The sequence below is a fragment of the Mesoplodon bidens genome, assembly GCF_964165515.1.
Source record: "Mesoplodon bidens genome assembly, chromosome: 9".
Taxonomy (NCBI): domain Eukaryota; kingdom Metazoa; phylum Chordata; class Mammalia; order Artiodactyla; family Ziphiidae; genus Mesoplodon; species Mesoplodon bidens.
Genome location: NC_138166.1, coordinates 66,563,272 through 66,580,661, shown reverse-complemented (window position 1 = coordinate 66,580,661; position 17,390 = coordinate 66,563,272). Strand labels below are relative to the sequence as shown.

General features: G+C 38.6%; 2 protein-coding genes across 2 annotated transcripts in view; one reads left to right on the top strand and one right to left on the bottom strand.

Moving 5' to 3' along the window:
• Nucleotides 1-17,390, top strand: part of ELMO1 (engulfment and cell motility 1) — an 813,276-nt gene that overhangs the window by 32,105 nt on the left and 763,781 nt on the right. The window lies entirely within an intron of this gene.
• LOC308622498 (putative G-protein coupled receptor 141) lies at nt 16,180-17,232 on the bottom strand (the record flags this gene model as incomplete). Its single annotated transcript, XM_081243950.1, has 1 exon — nt 16,180-17,232. One exon carries the CDS (start codon nt 17,230-17,232, stop codon nt 16,321-16,323), a length of 912 nt encoding a protein of 303 aa, XP_081100076.1. The 3' UTR covers nt 16,180-16,320.

The window sequence follows — 17,390 nt, the reverse complement described above, 5'->3', positions numbered from 1 at the left end:
TATTGCCTTTCACACTTACCATTAAGAGATTTTTCTCAAACTTTTAAAAAATCTTATGATAAAAATGTTTGTTACCTTCTTTGCTTTTACTTGAATGCTAGTGATAGTAAGCATATTTTCATGATAGCTGGCCAATGTTTCATGAGGAATAGGATTAAACATAGCTTCAAAATAGCTTTCCACAAAATACTTAATTACAAGGAGAAAAAAACCCTCACAGTGGGGAAATCTGATACCACCTTAATTAAGTGACCAAAGTGAATGTCACCACTAATGAGACAAGTTAAAATTGTGGACCACCTCATGGCAATGAGATATACTGAGAAAACAGCATCACCTCTGTGATATTACTACCAAAGATAGATAATCTGACTCTAATCATGAAGCAAACCCAAACTGAGGGACAAACTACAAAAAAATCTAGTTTGTGTTAAGTTCATGGAAGGCAAGGAAAGACTTGAGAACTGTTCCAGAGTGAAAGAGACTGAAGAAATATGACAATTAAATGGCATCTGTGAATTAGATGGTAATCTTGAATCAACATTAATTTTCCAATTTTGGAGGTTGTATGACTTGTAGGAGACACAGGTCTTGTTTGTGGGAAATTCACACCAAAATATTAGGAAGTGATGGGGCATCAGTTCAGCAACTTACCCTGAAATGGTTCAGAAAAAAAAAGTTATTTGTGTTCTATGTCTAATTGTTATGAAAGCTTGAGATTATTAAAACAACAACAACCAAGTTTTTCACATTGGTAATCTTCTGAACACTTCACTCTGCTTGGCACACAATGGACACCACATATTCAACCTTGTGACAGAGAGGATAAATCTTAACTTGCTTTCTCTTTCCTAGTTTTCTTTTTTTTTTTTTTTTTGGCTGATATAGGTTTCAGCAGTCATAAATCATATAGCATAGTAGTTGGAGAAATATTTCATCACACTATCTACAAGTCAAAAGAATAAAAGTGTCCCTGGGCTAATCAAAGGCTGTCTGTCATTGTAGGGGAAACCTCAGTAAGGTACTGGCTTGTTCCTCATATACTCCAGCCTCTTCAGGATTTAAGATGTAGAGAGAACTTCCGGGTAAGATGGCGGAAAAGTAAGACACGGAGATCACTCTTCCTCCCCACGGATACACCAGAAATACAGCTACACGTGGAACAACTCCTACAGAACACCTACTGAACGCTGGCAGAAGACCCCAGACCTCCCAAAAGGCAAGAAACTCCCCACATACCTGGGTAGGGCAAAGCGGAGAGATTCCCGCACAGAGGATCGGTGCCGAGCAGCACTCACCAGCCCGAGAGGCTTGTCTGCTCGCCTGCCGGGGCGGGCGGCGCTAGAAGCTGAGGATCAGGCTTCGGTCAGAGCGCAGGGAGAGGACTGGGGCTGGCGGCGAGAACTCAGCCTGAAGGGGGCTAATGTGCCACAGTTAGCCGGGAGGGAGTCCGGGAAAACTCTGGAGCTGCCGAAGAGGCAAGAGACTTTTTCTTCCCTCTTGGTTTCCTGGTGCGCGAGGAGGGGATTAAGAGCGCTGCTTAAAGGAGCTCCACAGACGGGCGCGAGTCACGACTGAAAGCGCGGAGCCCAGTGACGGGCGTGGGACGCTGGGGCTGCTTCAGCCGCCGCCAAGAAGCCTGTGTGCGAGCGCAGGTCACTGTCCACACCGCCCTTCCGGGAGCCTGTGCAGCCCGCCACTGCCAGGGTCCCGGGATCCAGGGGCGGCATCCCTGGGAGAACGCACAGCGCGCCTCAGGCTGGTGCAACGTCACGCCGGCCTCTGCCGCTGCAGGCTCGCCCCGCACTCCATGCCCCTCCCTCCCGCCCGGCCTGAGTGAGCCAGAGTCCCCGAAGAGGCTGCTCCTTTAACCCCGTCCTGTCTGAGCGAAGAACAGACACCCTCCGGTGACCTACACGCAGAGGCGGGGCCAAATCCAAAGCTGAGACCCAGGAGCTGTGAGAACAAAGAAGAGAAAGGGAAACCTCTCCCAGCAGCCTCAGAAGCAGAGGATTAAAGCTCCACAGTCAACTTGATGTACCCTGCATCTGTGGAATACGTGAATAGACAACACATCATCCCAAATTGAGGAGCCCGGAGTCAGTGCTGTGCCTCTGAGGTGGGAGAGCCAACTTCAGGACACTGGTCCACAAGAGACCTCCCAGCTCCACATAATATCAAACGGCAAAAATCTTCCAGAGATCTCCATCTCAACACCAGCACCCAGCTTCACTCAACGACCAGCAAGCTACAGTGCTGGACACCCTATGCCAAACAACTAGCAAGACAGGAACACAACGCCACCCATTAGCAGAGAGGTGGCCTAAAATCATAAAAAGTCTGCAGACACCCCAAAACACACCACCAGACGTGGACCTGCCCACCAGAAAGACAAGATCCAGCCTCATCCACCAGAACACAGGCACTAGTCCCCTCCACCAGGAAGCCTACACAACCCACTAAACCAACCTTAGCCACTGGGGACAGACACCAAAAACAACGGGAACTACGAACCGGCAGCCTGCAAAAAGGAGACCCCAAACACAGTAACATAAGCAAAATGAGAAGACAGAAAAACACACAGCAGGAGAAGGAGCAAGATAAAAACCCACCAGATCTAACAAATGAAGAGGTAATAGGCAGTCTACCTGAAAAAGAATTCAGAATAATGATGGTAAAGATGATCCAAGATTCTATTTCCAAGATCCAAAATCTTGGAAATAGAATAGACAAAATGCAAGAAACAGTTAACAAGGACCTAGAAGAACTAAAGGTGAATCAAGCATCAATTAAAAACACAATACATGAAATAAAAAATACTCTAGATGGGATCAATAGCAGAATAACTGAGGCAGAAGAACGGATAAGTGAGGTGGAAGATAAAATAGTGGAAATAACTGCTGCAGAGCAAAATAAGAAAGAATGAAAAGAACAGAGGACAGTCTCAGAGACCTCTGGGACAACATTAAACGCACCAACATTCGAATTATAGGGGTTCCAGAAGAAGAAGAGAAAAAGAAAGGGACTGAGAAAATCTTTGAAGAGATTATAGTTGAAAACTTCCCTAATATGGGAAAGGAAATAGTTAATCAAGACCAGGAGGCACAGAGAGTCCCATACAGAATAAATCCAAGGAGAAATACGCCAAGACACATATTAATCAAACTGTCAAAAATTAAACACAAAGAAATCATATTAAAAGCAGCAAGGCAAAAACAACAAATAACACACAAGGGAATCCCCATCAGGATAACAGCTGATCTCTCAGCAGAAACTCTACAAGCCAGAAGGGAGTGGCAGGACATGATTAAAGTGATGAAGGAGAAAAACCTGCAACCAAGATTACTCTACCCAGCAAGGATCTCATTCAGATTTGGTGGAGAAATTAAAACCTTTACAGACAAGCAAAAGCTGAGAGAGTTCAGCACCACCAAACCAGCTTTACAACAAATGCTAAAGGAACTTCTCTAGGCAAGAAACACAACAGAAGGAAAAGACCTACAATAACAAACCCAAAACAATTAAGAAAATGGGAATAGGAACATACATATCGATAATTACCTTAAACGTAAATGGACTAAATGCTCCAACCAAAGACACAGATTGGCTGAATGGATACAAAAACAAGACCCATATATATGCTGTCTACAAGAGACCCACTTCAGACCTAGAGACACATACAGACTGAAAGTAAGGGGATGGAAAAAGATATTCCATGCAAATGGAAATCAAAAGAAAGCTGGAGTAGCAATTCTCATATCAGACAAAATAGACTTTAAAATAAAGACTACTAGAAGAGACAAAGAAGGACACTACCTAATGATCAAGGGATCGATCCAAGAAGAAGATATAACAATTGTAAATATTTATGCACCCAACATAGGAGCACCTCAATACATAAGGCAAATACTAACAGCCATAAAAGGAGAAATCGACAGTAACACACTCATAGTAGGGGACTTTAACACCCCAGTTTCACCAATGGACAGATCATCCAAAATGAAAATAAATAAGGAAACACAAGCTTTAAATGATACATTAAACAAGATGGACTTAATTGATATTTATAGGACATTCCATCCAAAAACAACAGAATACACATTTTTCTCAAGTGCTCATGGAACATTCTCCAGGATAGATCATATCTTGGGTCACAAATCAAGCCTTGCTAAATTTAAGAAAATTGAAATTGTATCAAGTATCTTTTCCGACCACAATGCTATGAGACTAGATATCAATTACAGGAAAAGAGCTGTAAAAAATACAAACACATGTAGGCTAAACAATACACTACTTAATAACGACGTGATCACTGAAGAAATCAAAGAGGAAATTAAAAAATACCTAGAAACAAATGACAATGGAGACACGACGACCCAAAACCTATGGGATGCAGCAAAAGCAGTTCTAAGAGGGAAGTTTATAGCAATACAATCCCACCTTAAGAAACAGGAAACATCTCGAATAAACAACCTAACCTTGCACCTAAAGCAATTAGAGAAAGAAGAACCAAAACATCCCAAAGTTAGCAGAAGGAAAGAAATCATAAAAATCAGATCAGAAATAAATGAAAAAGAAATGAAGGAAATGATAGCAAAGTTCAATAAAACTAAAAGCTGGTTCTTTGAGAAGATAAACAAAATTGATAAACCATTAGCCAGACTCATCAAGAAAAAAAGGAAGAAGACTCAAATCAATAAAATTAGAAATGAAAAAGGAGAAGTAAAAACTGACACTGAAGAAATACAAAAGATCATGAGAGATTACTACAAGCAACTCTATGCCAATAAAATGGACAACCTGGAAGATATGGACAAATTCTTAGCAATGCACAACCTGCCAAGACTGAATCAGGAAGAAATAGAAAATATGAGCAGACCAATCACAAGCACTGAAATTGAAACTGTGATAAAAAATCTTCCAACAAACAAAAGCCCAGGACCAGATGGCTTCACAGGCGAATTCTATCAAGCATTTAGAGAAGAGCTAACACCTATCCTTCTCAAACTCTTCCAAAATATAGCAGAGGGAGAAACACTCCCAAACTCATTCTACGAGGCCACCATCACCTTGATACCAAAACCAGACAAGGATGTCACAAAGAAAGAAAACTACAGGCCAATATCACTGATGAAAAAAGATGCAAAAATCCTCAACAAAATACTAGCAAACAGAATCCAACAGCACATTAAAAGGATCATACACCATGATCAAGTGGGGTTTATTCCAGGAATGCAAGGATTCTTCAATATACGCAAATCAATCAACGTGATACACCATATTAACAAATTGAAGGAGAAAAACCATATGATCACCTCAATAGATGCAGAGAAAGCTTTCGACAAAATTCAATACCCATTTATGATAAAAACCCTGCAGAAAGTAGGCATAGAGGGAAATTTCCTCAACATAATAAAGGCCATATAGGACAAACCCACAGCCAGCATCGTCCTCAATGGTGAAAAACTGAAACCATTTCCACTAAGATCAGGAACAAGACAAGGTTGCCCACTCTCACCACTCTTATTCAACATAGTTTTGGAAGTTTTAGCCACAGCCATCAGAGAAGAAAAGGAAATAAAAGGAATCCAAATCGGAAGAGAAGAAGTAAAGCTGTCACTGTTTGCAGATGACATGATACTATACATAGAGAATCCTAAAGATGCCACCAGAAAACTACTAGAGCTAATCAATGAATTTGGTAAAGTTGCAGGATAAAAAATTAATGCACAGAAATCTCTGGCATTCCTATATACTAATGATGAAAAATCTGAAAGTGAAATCAAGGAAACACTCCCATTTACCATTGCAACAAAAAGAATAAAATATCTAGGAATAAACCTACCTAAGGAGACAAAAGACCTGTATGCAGAAAATTATAAGACACTGATGAAAGAAATTAAAGATGATACAAATAGATGGAGAGATGTACCATGTTCTTGGAATGGAAGAATCAACATTGTGAAAATGACTCTACTACCCAAAGCAATCTACAGATTCAGTGCAATCCCTATCAAGCTACCACTGGCATTTTTCACAGAACTAGAACAAAAAATTTCACAATTTGTATGGAAACACAAAGGACCCCGAATAGCCAAAGCAATCTTGAGAACGAAAAATGGAGCTGGAGGAATCAGGCTCCCTGACTTCAGACTATACTACAAAGCTACAGTAATCAAGACAGTATGGTACTGGCACAAAAACAGAAAGATAGATCAATGGAACAGGATAGAAAGCCCAGAGATAAACCCACACACATATGGTCACCTTATCTTTGATAAAGGAGGCAGGAATGTACAGTGGAGAAAGGACAGTCTCTTCAATAAGTGGTGCTGGGAAAACTGGATAGGGACATGTAAAAGTATGAGATTAGATCACTCCCTAACACCATACACAAAAATAAGCTCAAAATGGATTAAAGACCTAAATGTAAGGCCAGACACTATTAAACTCTTAGAGGAAAACATAGGCAGAACACTGTATGACATAAATCACAGCAAGATCCTTTTGGACCCACCTCCTAGAGAAATGGAAATAAAGACAAAAATAAACACATGGGACCTAATGAAACTTAAAAGCTTTTGCACAGCAAAGGAAACCATAAACAAGACCAAAAGACAACCCTCAGAATGGGAGAAAATATTTGCAAATGAAGCAACTGACAAAGGATTAATCTCCAAAATTTATAAGCAGCACATGCAGCTCAATAACAAAAAAACAAACAACCCAATCCAAAAATGGGCAGAAGACCTAAATAGACATTTCTCCACAGAAGATATACAGACTGCCAACAAACACATGAAAGGATGCTCAACATCTTTACTCATTAGAGAAATGCAACTCAAAACTACAATGAGATATCATCTCACACCAGTCAGAATGGCCATCATCAAAAAATCTAGAAACAATAAATGCTGGAGAGGGTGTGGGAAAAAGGGAACACTCTTGCACTGCTGGTGGGAATGTGAATTGGTACAGCCACTATGGAGTACGGTATGGAGGTTCCTTAAAAAACTACAAATAGAACTACCATATGACCCAGCAATCCCACTACTGGGCATATACCCTGAGAAAACCATAATTCAAAAAGAGACATGTACCAAAATGTTCATTGCAGCTCTATTCACAATAGCCCGGAGCTGGAAACAACCTAAGTGTCCATCATCGGATGAATGGATAAAGAAGATGTGGCACATATATACAATGGAATATTACTCAGCCATAAAAAGAAACGAAACTGAGCTATTTGTAATGAGGTGGATAGACCTAGAGTCTGTCATACAGAGTGAAGTTAGTCAGAAAGAGAAAGACAAATACCGTATGCTAACACATATATACGGAATTTAAAAAAAAAATGTCATGAAGAACCTAGGGGCAAAACGGGAATGAAGACGCAGACCTACTTGAGAATGGACTTGAGGATATGGGGAGGGGGAAGGGTGGGCTGTGACAAGGCGAAAGAGAGGCATGGACGTGTATACACTACCAAACGTAAGGTAGATAGATAGTGGGAAGCAGCCGCAGAGCACAGGGAGATCAGCTCGGTGCTTTGTGACCGCCTGGAGGGGTGGGATGGGGAGGGTGGGAGGGAGGGAGATGCATGAGGGAAGGGATGTGGGAACAGATGTATATGTATGACTGATTCACTTTGTTATAAAGCAGAAACTAATTAAAAAAATAAATAAATAAACTTAAAAAAAATGGATAAAAAAAAAAAAAAAAAAAAAAAAAAAAAAAAGAGACATGTACCAAAATGTTCATAGCAGCCCTATTTACAATAGCCCGGAGATGGAAACAACCTAAGTGTCCATCATCGGATGAATGGATAAAGAAGATGTGGCACATATATACAATGGAATATTACTCAGCCATAAAAAGAAATGAAATTGAGCTATTTGTAATGAGGTGGATTGACCTAGAGTCTGTCATACAGAGTGAAGTAAGTCAGAAAGAGAAAGACAAATACTGTATGCTGACACATATGTATGGAATTTAAGGGAAAAAATGTCATGAAGAACATAGGGGTAAGACAGGAATAAAGACACAGACCTACTAGAGAATGGACTTGAGGATATGGGGAGGGGGAAGGGTAAGCTGTGACAAAGTGAAAGAGCGGCATGGACATATATACACTACCAAACGTATGGTAGATAGCTAGTGGAAGCAGCCGCATAGCACAGTGAGATCAGCTCGGTGCTTTGTGACCGCCTGGAGGGGTGGGATAGGGAGGTTGGGAGGGAGACGCAGGAGGGAGGGGATATGGGAACATATGTATATGTATAACTGATTAAATTTTTATAAAGCAAAAAAAAAGAAAAAGAAGAAAAAAAAAAGAAACAGAAGGAAGCCCGTGAGCCTCTGCTTTGGAACAAAAAGAAAACTGGGCTGACATCATGGAAATTTGCCAGCAGACCTAAGCAAAATTTGATGTATCTACTTCTCCTTTCTATTCTTTTTTCTTTCTGTTGGGCATTCATGGGAATCAGCCTTGATGGAGGAATCACTGAGCCTCAGTGTACAGATAGATCATAAAGTGGAAAAGTGAGATTATTGAAGGCTTCCAAAAAGTTTTGCCTTATTTACTCATATAAGTCAAATTAAAATAATAAAAATTCCAATGGCAAAAAAAAAAAAGATGTAGAGAAGTCTCCTGAAATCCTGTGTTAAAGGCATTCAAATGTTATGCAAATTTCAGACATTAAGAAATAATAATAATAGATCACGTAAATCTTAATTCTCTACAAAAACAACTGTGTTCTCTATAAATTATTTGCAAGAATCAACATAATTTGGGTTCAAAAATTGGTTGCAGCTACTGTTATTGAAATAAAGCATGAAAATCTCTAAATATGGCCTAAGCCAAAATATTTGCTTTCAGAATTATTTTTGCCCTTATAACTAAAGAGTTATATTTTAACAATATCTTCTCAATCAACTTCACACAGGAAGAGTTACTATGAAATATCCCTTTTAAGGGAAAACAAAACCCTGAGAATCTATTGCAGAGTTTTGAAAACAATATAATTGTTATTATTATTTCATTTTCTTTTTTTCTCTATCCCACCCCCTTTTTAAAATAAATTAAGCTTAAAACTCAAGTAACAAGCTTTGAAAACAGGTCCAATTGTTACTTTGGGCTGCCATCTAGTGTTAAAATAAAGAACACATTTGCCTTTTCCTTTTCAAAACTTTTGTGTTGATAGTATTTTCAATATGACAGAAGTTAGAAGCTACTGCTATAGTTAAAATATTTTTTAAATAAAAGTTAAATATATTTAAGGTATATAACATGCAATTTGATATATTGGGTTGGCCAAAAAGTGCCTTCGTTTTTTAAGTAAAAATAAAAGACACATTTTTCATTTTCACCGAGAACTTTATTGAACAATGTATTCACCCTTTTGTTTCACTACCTTCTGCCATTTTTCAGGCAACTTCACAATTCCATCTTCCGAAAATTTTTTATCTTTGTGAGCAAAGAACTGTTCCAGGTGTCTTTTACAGTCTTCCGGGGAATTGAAATGTTTTTCCATTAAGAGAATTTTGTAAAGACCGAAATAAATGGAAATCCAAAGGTGCAATGTCTGGTGAATATGGTGGATGAATCAGAACTTCCCAGCCAAGCTGTAACAGATCTTGCCTAGTTGTCAAAGAAATATGCAGTCTTGAGTTATCCTGATGGAAGGTTATGCATTTTCTGTTGACTAATTCTGGATGCTTTTCATCGAGTGCTGCTTTCAGTTGGTCTAATTGGGAGCAGTACTTGTTGGAATTAATCGTTTAGTTTTCCAGAAGGAGCTCATAATAGTGGACTCCCTTCCAATCCCACCATATACACAACATCACCTTTGCATGAAGATGGGCCTTTGGTGTGGTTGGTGGTGGTTCATTTCGCTTGCCCCACGATCTCTTCCGTTCCACATTGTTGTAGAGTATCTACTTTTCATCACCCGTCACAATTTGTTTTAAAAATGGAACGTTTTCATTACATTTCAGTAGAGAATTGCATGTGGAAATATGGTCAAGAAGGTTTTGTCCGCTCAACTTATGTGGAACCCAAACATCAAATCAATTCTTATAACCAAGCTGATGCAAATGATTTTCAACACTTGGTTTGGATATTTTGAGTATGTCAGCTATCTCCTGCGTGGTATATTGTTGATTGTTCTCAATTATTGTTTTGATTTAATCACTATCAACTTTAACTGATCTACCCGACCATGGAGCATTGTCCAGTGAGAAATCTCCATCCAGCACGGGAATTTCGCAAACCACTTTTGACACATTTGATCAGTCACAGCACTTTCTCCATACACTGCACAAATCTTTTTTTATGTTTCAGTTGTGTTTTTACCTTTCTTGAAATAATAAAGCATAATATGCTGAAAATTTTGCTTTTTTTCTTCCATCTTCAATATTAAAATGCCTACACAAAAATTCACCAATTTTGGTAAGTCTTTTTTTAAATACACACGGATATGACGCTGTCACATATAATCTAGCAAAAATGTTTCAAATGAAGTTAAAGACAACTAAGAGCTACTAGAGTCATCTTATGGAAAAAAACAAATGAACCTTATGGCCAACCCAATACACATACATAGTGAAATGATTACTACGGTCAAGTCAGTTAATATATTCTTTCTTTACATAGTTACCATATTTAGTTTGTGACAAGTGCACCTGAAATTTATACTCAGCATATTTCCTCGGTTCAATACAGTATATTTTTTTTAGTTTAATTTATTTTTGGCTGCGTTGGGTCTTCATTGCTGTGCTCAGGCTTTCTCTAGTTGCGGCGAGCAGGGGCTACTCTTTGTTGCGGTGTGCGGGCTTCTTATTCTGGTGGCTTCTTGTTGCAGAGCACAGGCTCTAAGCGTGCAGGCTTCAGTAGTTGTGGCACATGGGCTCAGTAGTTGTGGCTCGTGAGCTCTAGAATGCAGGCTCATTTGTTGTGGCGCACAGGCTTAGTTGCTCCGCAGTATGTAGAATCTTCCTGGACCAGGGCTTGAACCCGTGTACCCTGCATTGACAGGCAGATTCTTACCCACTGCACTACCAGGGAAGTCCCCAGTACAGTATTAAGTATAGTCATCATGCCTGTACATTGGGTCTTTAAACTTATTCATACTCACATAACTGTAAATGTGTACCCTTTGACCAACATCTCTCCAATTCCCCCACCATCCCAGCCCCTGGTAACTATCCTTCTACTCTCTACAACTATAACTGTGATTTTTTTTTTTAGATTCCACATACCATATATGGAATTATATATATATATATATATGATATATCTTTATCCATTCATATGTTGGTGGACACTTAGGTTTCATATCTTGGCTATTGTTGAACAATGCAGCAATAAACATGAGAGTATAGATATCTCTTTGATATCTTGTTTTCAATTTCTTTAGCTTTTTTTTTTTTTTTTTTTTTTTTTGCGGTACACGGGCCTCTCACTGGTGTGGCCTCTCCTGTTGTGGAGCACAGGCTCCGGACGCGCAGGCTCAGCGGCCATGGCTCATGGGCCCAGCCGCTCCGTGGCATGTGGGATCTTCCCGGACTGCACAAACCCGTGTCCCCTGCATCGGCAGGTGGACTCTCAACCACTGTGCCACCAGGGAATCCCCTCTTTAGCTATTGAAATCCAGAAATTGGATTGCTGCATAATATGATAGTTCTATTTTTAATTTTGAAGGAAACTTCATACTGTTTTCCATAGTGGGTGTACCACTTTACATCCCCATTGACAGGGCATGAGGTTCTATTTTCTCCACATCCTTAACAACATTTGTTATTATTTTTTTGATGATAGCCATTCTAACAGTGTGAGTTAATATTTCATTGTGGTTTTGGTTGCATTTCCCTGGTAATTAATGATGCTGAGAATTTTTTCATCGACCTGATAGCCATTTGTATGTCTCCTTTGGAAAAATGTCTATTCAGTTCCTCTGCTCATTTTTTAATTGAATCATTGTGGGTTTTGCTATTGACCTGTGTGAGTACTTTGTATATTTTGGATATTAACCCCTTATTAGATATATGATTTGCAAATATTTTCTCCATTCTGTAAGTTTTCATTTTGTTGCTGGTTTCGTTCTCGGTACAGAAGCTTTTAAGTTTTGATGAAGTCTCACTTGTTTATTTTTGCTTTTGTTGCCTTTGCTTTTGGTGTCAAATCCAAAAAGCTTTGCCAAGACAACTGTCAAGGATCTTGCTCCCTATATTTTCCTCTAGGAGTTTTACAGTTTCAGATCTTGAATCTGTTTTTAATTCATTTTGTGTTGGTTTTTACATATGGTACAAGATAGGGGTCCCATCTCATTCTTTTGCATGTGATTGTCCAGTTTTCCCAACACCATTTATTGAGGAGACTATTCTTTCCCCATTGTATATTCTTGACACCTAGTCATAAACTAATTTATATGCATTTGTTTATTTGGGGGCTCTTTATTCTCTTCCATTGATCTATGTATCCGTTTTTATGCTGACATTATGTTGTTTTGATTACTATAGCTTTTACAATATGTCTCATATTGAAGCCTCCATCAGGTACATTTTGACATTGGGGCCCAGCTCCTGTCTCTGGAAGTTCCAGTCCACATGTGTATCCCTTCAGGAAATAGAACTTGCTCATTTTTCTGAGTTTTGTCTTGGTAAATGCCTAGCATTCTCGTTCTATCACAGAAATAGGGCTCAGCCATGCCCAAGACCAAAATCAGGTTCCCTGGCTGATGCCTGGTTTCTGATATCTATAGATGCCCTTTGGCCTCCTGAGATTTCTCAGCATTATTCAAGTAAATCCACCATTACTATGCCCCTTTACCATAGGGTTTTTGTTACCAACTATTTTCAAAATGTTTTAGTCAGCCCCTATTACAAGGAGAGTTTCCTTGTTCTTATCAGCCCCAATAGGTATGAGAGTCCTTGGCCTATGCCTTATCTTATTAGAGGTTAAGTGGGCAAAATCTACCAAATCTAAGAAATGGCAGTTTCACAAAGGTTCACCTCATTGTCTTCATGTTCAAGAGCTAATGACTGGAGTGGATTGAACTGCTGCTCTCCTTCAGAAGAAGTGCCATATTAACCTAGGAATGCAGTTTTAATGGCGGTCCCATTAAGAAGGATTTGGGGAAGATTTGGGGATTTTCAACACTTCTTGAATCATTTCATACAAAGCTCATTTCATTAAAAAAAATTGCCATTATCTGTGGGTTCAAAATCTGGTAGATATTGACCAAGAGCCAACCTGGGAGTTGTGAGGCTCAGGGAAATACCTTTGTCTTATCAAAAAGGAAAAATACATATTCTTTTTGTATTTTCCTAAAAGTTGCATTTATTCTTCTAATCACTACAGTAATGAAAGAAATAATTCATAATTGAATCACACTGAGGTTAAGTATTCCCAAAATATAGGAATATTTTTCCAGTCCATAATGTCGTAACTGGCAATTCTCCCTTTTAAACTGACCCTGTTTGTGGTAGCTCAGTGGTTCTCAATCCTTGCAGACCCAATGCCTTATTTTTTATTGCAAATATTTGGCAACATTTTTACCATTCTAAAATAAAATTCATAGATAATACAACCCTTCCATACATGTAATGTTCTAACTGTAATATAAATGAGTAGTGAAAGAGAAAGTTACTTATAATAAAATATATGTATTTCTGTGTAAATGCTCAGACATGATCACAAAAGGAGACAAAATGAGGCAGTCTGATGTTGGCACCTATATCTAATATCAACCTGAATACAACAACTACAAATATTGTTTACAGGTGTGTTGTGTTGTTTGTTAATGTTGCAGATGATATTGCCATTGAAAATGTGATTTTCCAAAGGAATGAACAATTCTTGTTAAAGTTCTGAGGAAAACAGAGTAAAATCTTTCCTCAATATCTATGGTAGCTACATTTCTGGAAATTTCAGAAAATTAAAACCATACCAAGAAAATACTATGTGTTTATGAAAACTGAATAAAACCTAACTAACTGCTCTGATTATTATGAGCATATGTTTCAATTCACAAATGTCTGGAAGAACATTCAAAAACAGAGCAAGTCCTGCTAATTTTGAATTGTGTGCAAGGCAGGGTGTCTAGCCTCTGACCCCAGCCATCAAATGCCAGTGGTACTCTCTTATAATAGTGATATCCAAAGTGGCCTGAGAGGCCAGTGTCACCCCCACTCCTTCATGAGATTCACTTGTAAAGCAAATAGAGACAAAAAACTGGCAAATTGAAACTTTTTGTTTATTCTGTAAATATTAATGAATAAGATATTTTATATATTGCATTTCTGTATTTGGGATAGTAATTCTTATAGGTCTACAAAAATAGGCCCTTTATTATAATATCTGATAATACAGAGAAAAGTATAATTGCCAGACCTCAACATAATTTAAAGTCTGGAAGAGTAATACAATCTACAAGCTAACAGATATTATGACAGTAAGATATGGATATATAAGAAGAGAAATGATGTAATTCTCATAAATAATTTTTAAATTTAAAAAATATTTTACTATAATTATTTTCTTACACATTTTATGGGTGTAACAAATTTTCTCACAACTTTTTTGGGTCTTAGAAATTTTCTTACAAATATTATGGGTCAAATGAGAAGGAAAAAACTAAGAAAAGATGGGAAAAGAAGACAAATAAGAAATTTAAAAACTATAACTATAACTTAAAAAGAAAGCAAGATGAATAAGTGAAAGTTTAAAGCAGGAAAAAATTTGGATAAGTCATGTATGTATGTTTTTGCTTTTTCTTCCTCAAAATTAATTTCTATGGCTCAGCAATTTTAGTGATCATAAAACCTCCAGGGGTATTTCTTATTCATCTGATGAATTTGTGGATGCATAGAGTATAAAAAATAAAGAAAAATCTTTAAATCCTGAACATTTATCTTGCTGGGGAAAGAAAAAAGTTACCTTAATTCATTCCGTTCTTCTCTTCCTACCATGAATTGCTTCAGGTTCTGAAGGCTCAAATATGAAACTGGATCAGTTCTTTGGAAAGTTTCAAGATTGTGAAACTTTGAGGGAAATAGTAGAAATATGGGCACAAGGGAAAAAAATCCATAAGCCTATGTTTCAATTTAGCAGCCCAATCTCATAGCCTAAATTAATGGTTTTCCTATATATTTCTCAAGAGTTCTTTTTTTTTTTAGAATATTGTTTTTAATTAATTGAAGACACATAACTTTAAGGGTGGGAGGGGACTCTAAGATTTCAGTATAACTTTGTCAGCAAAGGAAATCTAAATTGTGGCCCAGGATATCTAGAAATCCTTCAAAAAACAGAAAGGGGGAAAATTAAATCACTTCCTTTGGGAACTCATTTTAATGCCTAGCAGCATATTGGTCAGGAATATTGTCTAAGTTACAGTTTCACCATTATTTAGATATACTCAGTAAGCTTTTAAATGATTTTTGGAGATATTGAGGGAGTTGATCCCATGTCCTTAAACCTGACCTTTCAAAGGACAAATCTAGAAAATTATTATAGCAGAAGGCCACAAAGAGATCTGTTTCTCTTGATGTCTAGATAAGTGACTTCCCACCAAAGTATGGTAATCTAAAAAAGTTTTTTATTACTCTCCCCCCTTATCTGTTTTTTGTGAGGGTGTGAGTTGAATAGTCATCTCATCTGGTTAGCCAAATAGAGTTTGTGTCTTTGAAGTGACCATGACCAGGATTAATTTACCTAAGGTTAAGTGGAATGAAAAGAACTAGAGGGCTGAGTCCAGTCCAAAGCCTAAGAAAAGACCATGTTTCAAACTGAGGAAACTAAAATAAGCTAGTAAAACTCAGAAACCATTAGACCATGGTACCTGGATGGGCCAAGTAGATATTTTATATTGGAAAAGAATGCAGTATTGCAACACCAGGTAAATTGAACATTACTAGTCTTTGTATATGTATCATTCAGAGATGGTAGGAATTAAATAAGGGCTGAAATGAAGGCTCTGACATTTTATAGTCCTTTTATTTGGCTGTATTAAGATGTGGTTTTAATCAAGTAATGAAATAACCATTCCTGGGCTTCCCTGGTGGCACAGTGGTTGAGAGTCCGCCTGCCGATGCAGGGGACATGGGTTCGTGCCCCGGTTCGGGAAGATCCCACATGCCGCAGAGCGGCTGGGCCTGTGAGCCATGGCCGCTGAGCCTGCGCGTCCGGAGCCTGTGCTCCATAACGGGAGAGGCCACAACAGTGAGAGGCCCACGTACGGCAAAAATAATAATAATAATAATAACCATTCCTGTTTTCACTCTCAACATTAAGGAAGTAATTCTGAATACTATACTTTGTGGTTAACGACACAAAAGGCAATTCCATAGGTCAATTATCTTTTGCTTAAACCAATGGCTTCCCCCAAGAACAAAGAGCAGCAAATCAAAGCAGCTAATCGCTGTTACACTCAAGAAGATTTCATTATAAAATGCAACATTGTCATTACAGTCACTTGAATGTGCCACAGTGTACAAGTAATAGATCCTAAAGAACTGGTAGGGAAGGAAGCAAATAAGAATGACCCCTATAAAAAACAGGTTTTTCAACTGGGCCCAGAACTCCTGATGGGATAGTAAGGAGTGGTGTAGAGTCCGCACCATCAACACAATGATGATGCTCTGGAGGACCAAGAGAATCACTGCAATAACTATGACAATAATGGCTATCAAATAGTTGATGACTTGCACATATGCGTGAGCAAGTTCTTTGTGGAATTTAAAACAGTGGTGTTTGTCATAACCCTCATGAATTCCATACTGAGAAACAACCAGGGGCACCACAATGATAATCACCAGTAGCCACAGGGCAGTACTGGCAGCCACAGCATGCAGTTTTCTGTAGAATTCCACTTTGTCCTTGTGCTTGAAGAAGATGAGGTACCTGATGACTAGGATCACAACGTAGAACAGGAATGTGAGGTACATGTGGATGTGCAGCATGGCGCTCACAAATTTACAGAAGGGCAACCCAAATGTCCAAGTGTGCTTGATGAGGTAGGTCAAGCGAAAAGGCACTGTCAGGAGAAAAACACTGTGGACCACCACCAGGTTAATGACTGCTGTGGTGGTCACAGACCGGGTGTTCATTTTCACCAGCAGGAACAAAATGGAGATGATGCCCACCAGCCCTCCAAAGAGCACTACGAAGTAGAGCCTGGTTAAATGGGGTGACCTTATAGGGTTATTGCAGGAGGAACTATTGTGGTCAGCCATACTTCAGGAGTCACCTGGAAGAGATAAAGCACCAGTGTAACTAACAAACTTCCAGAATTTTGTTCATATTTTGTTCACATTGCACTGGCAATGTGACTCTGTCATTTATCTGTTTACATGATGTAAACTTTATGTGCCTTAAGAATGAAGATTATTGT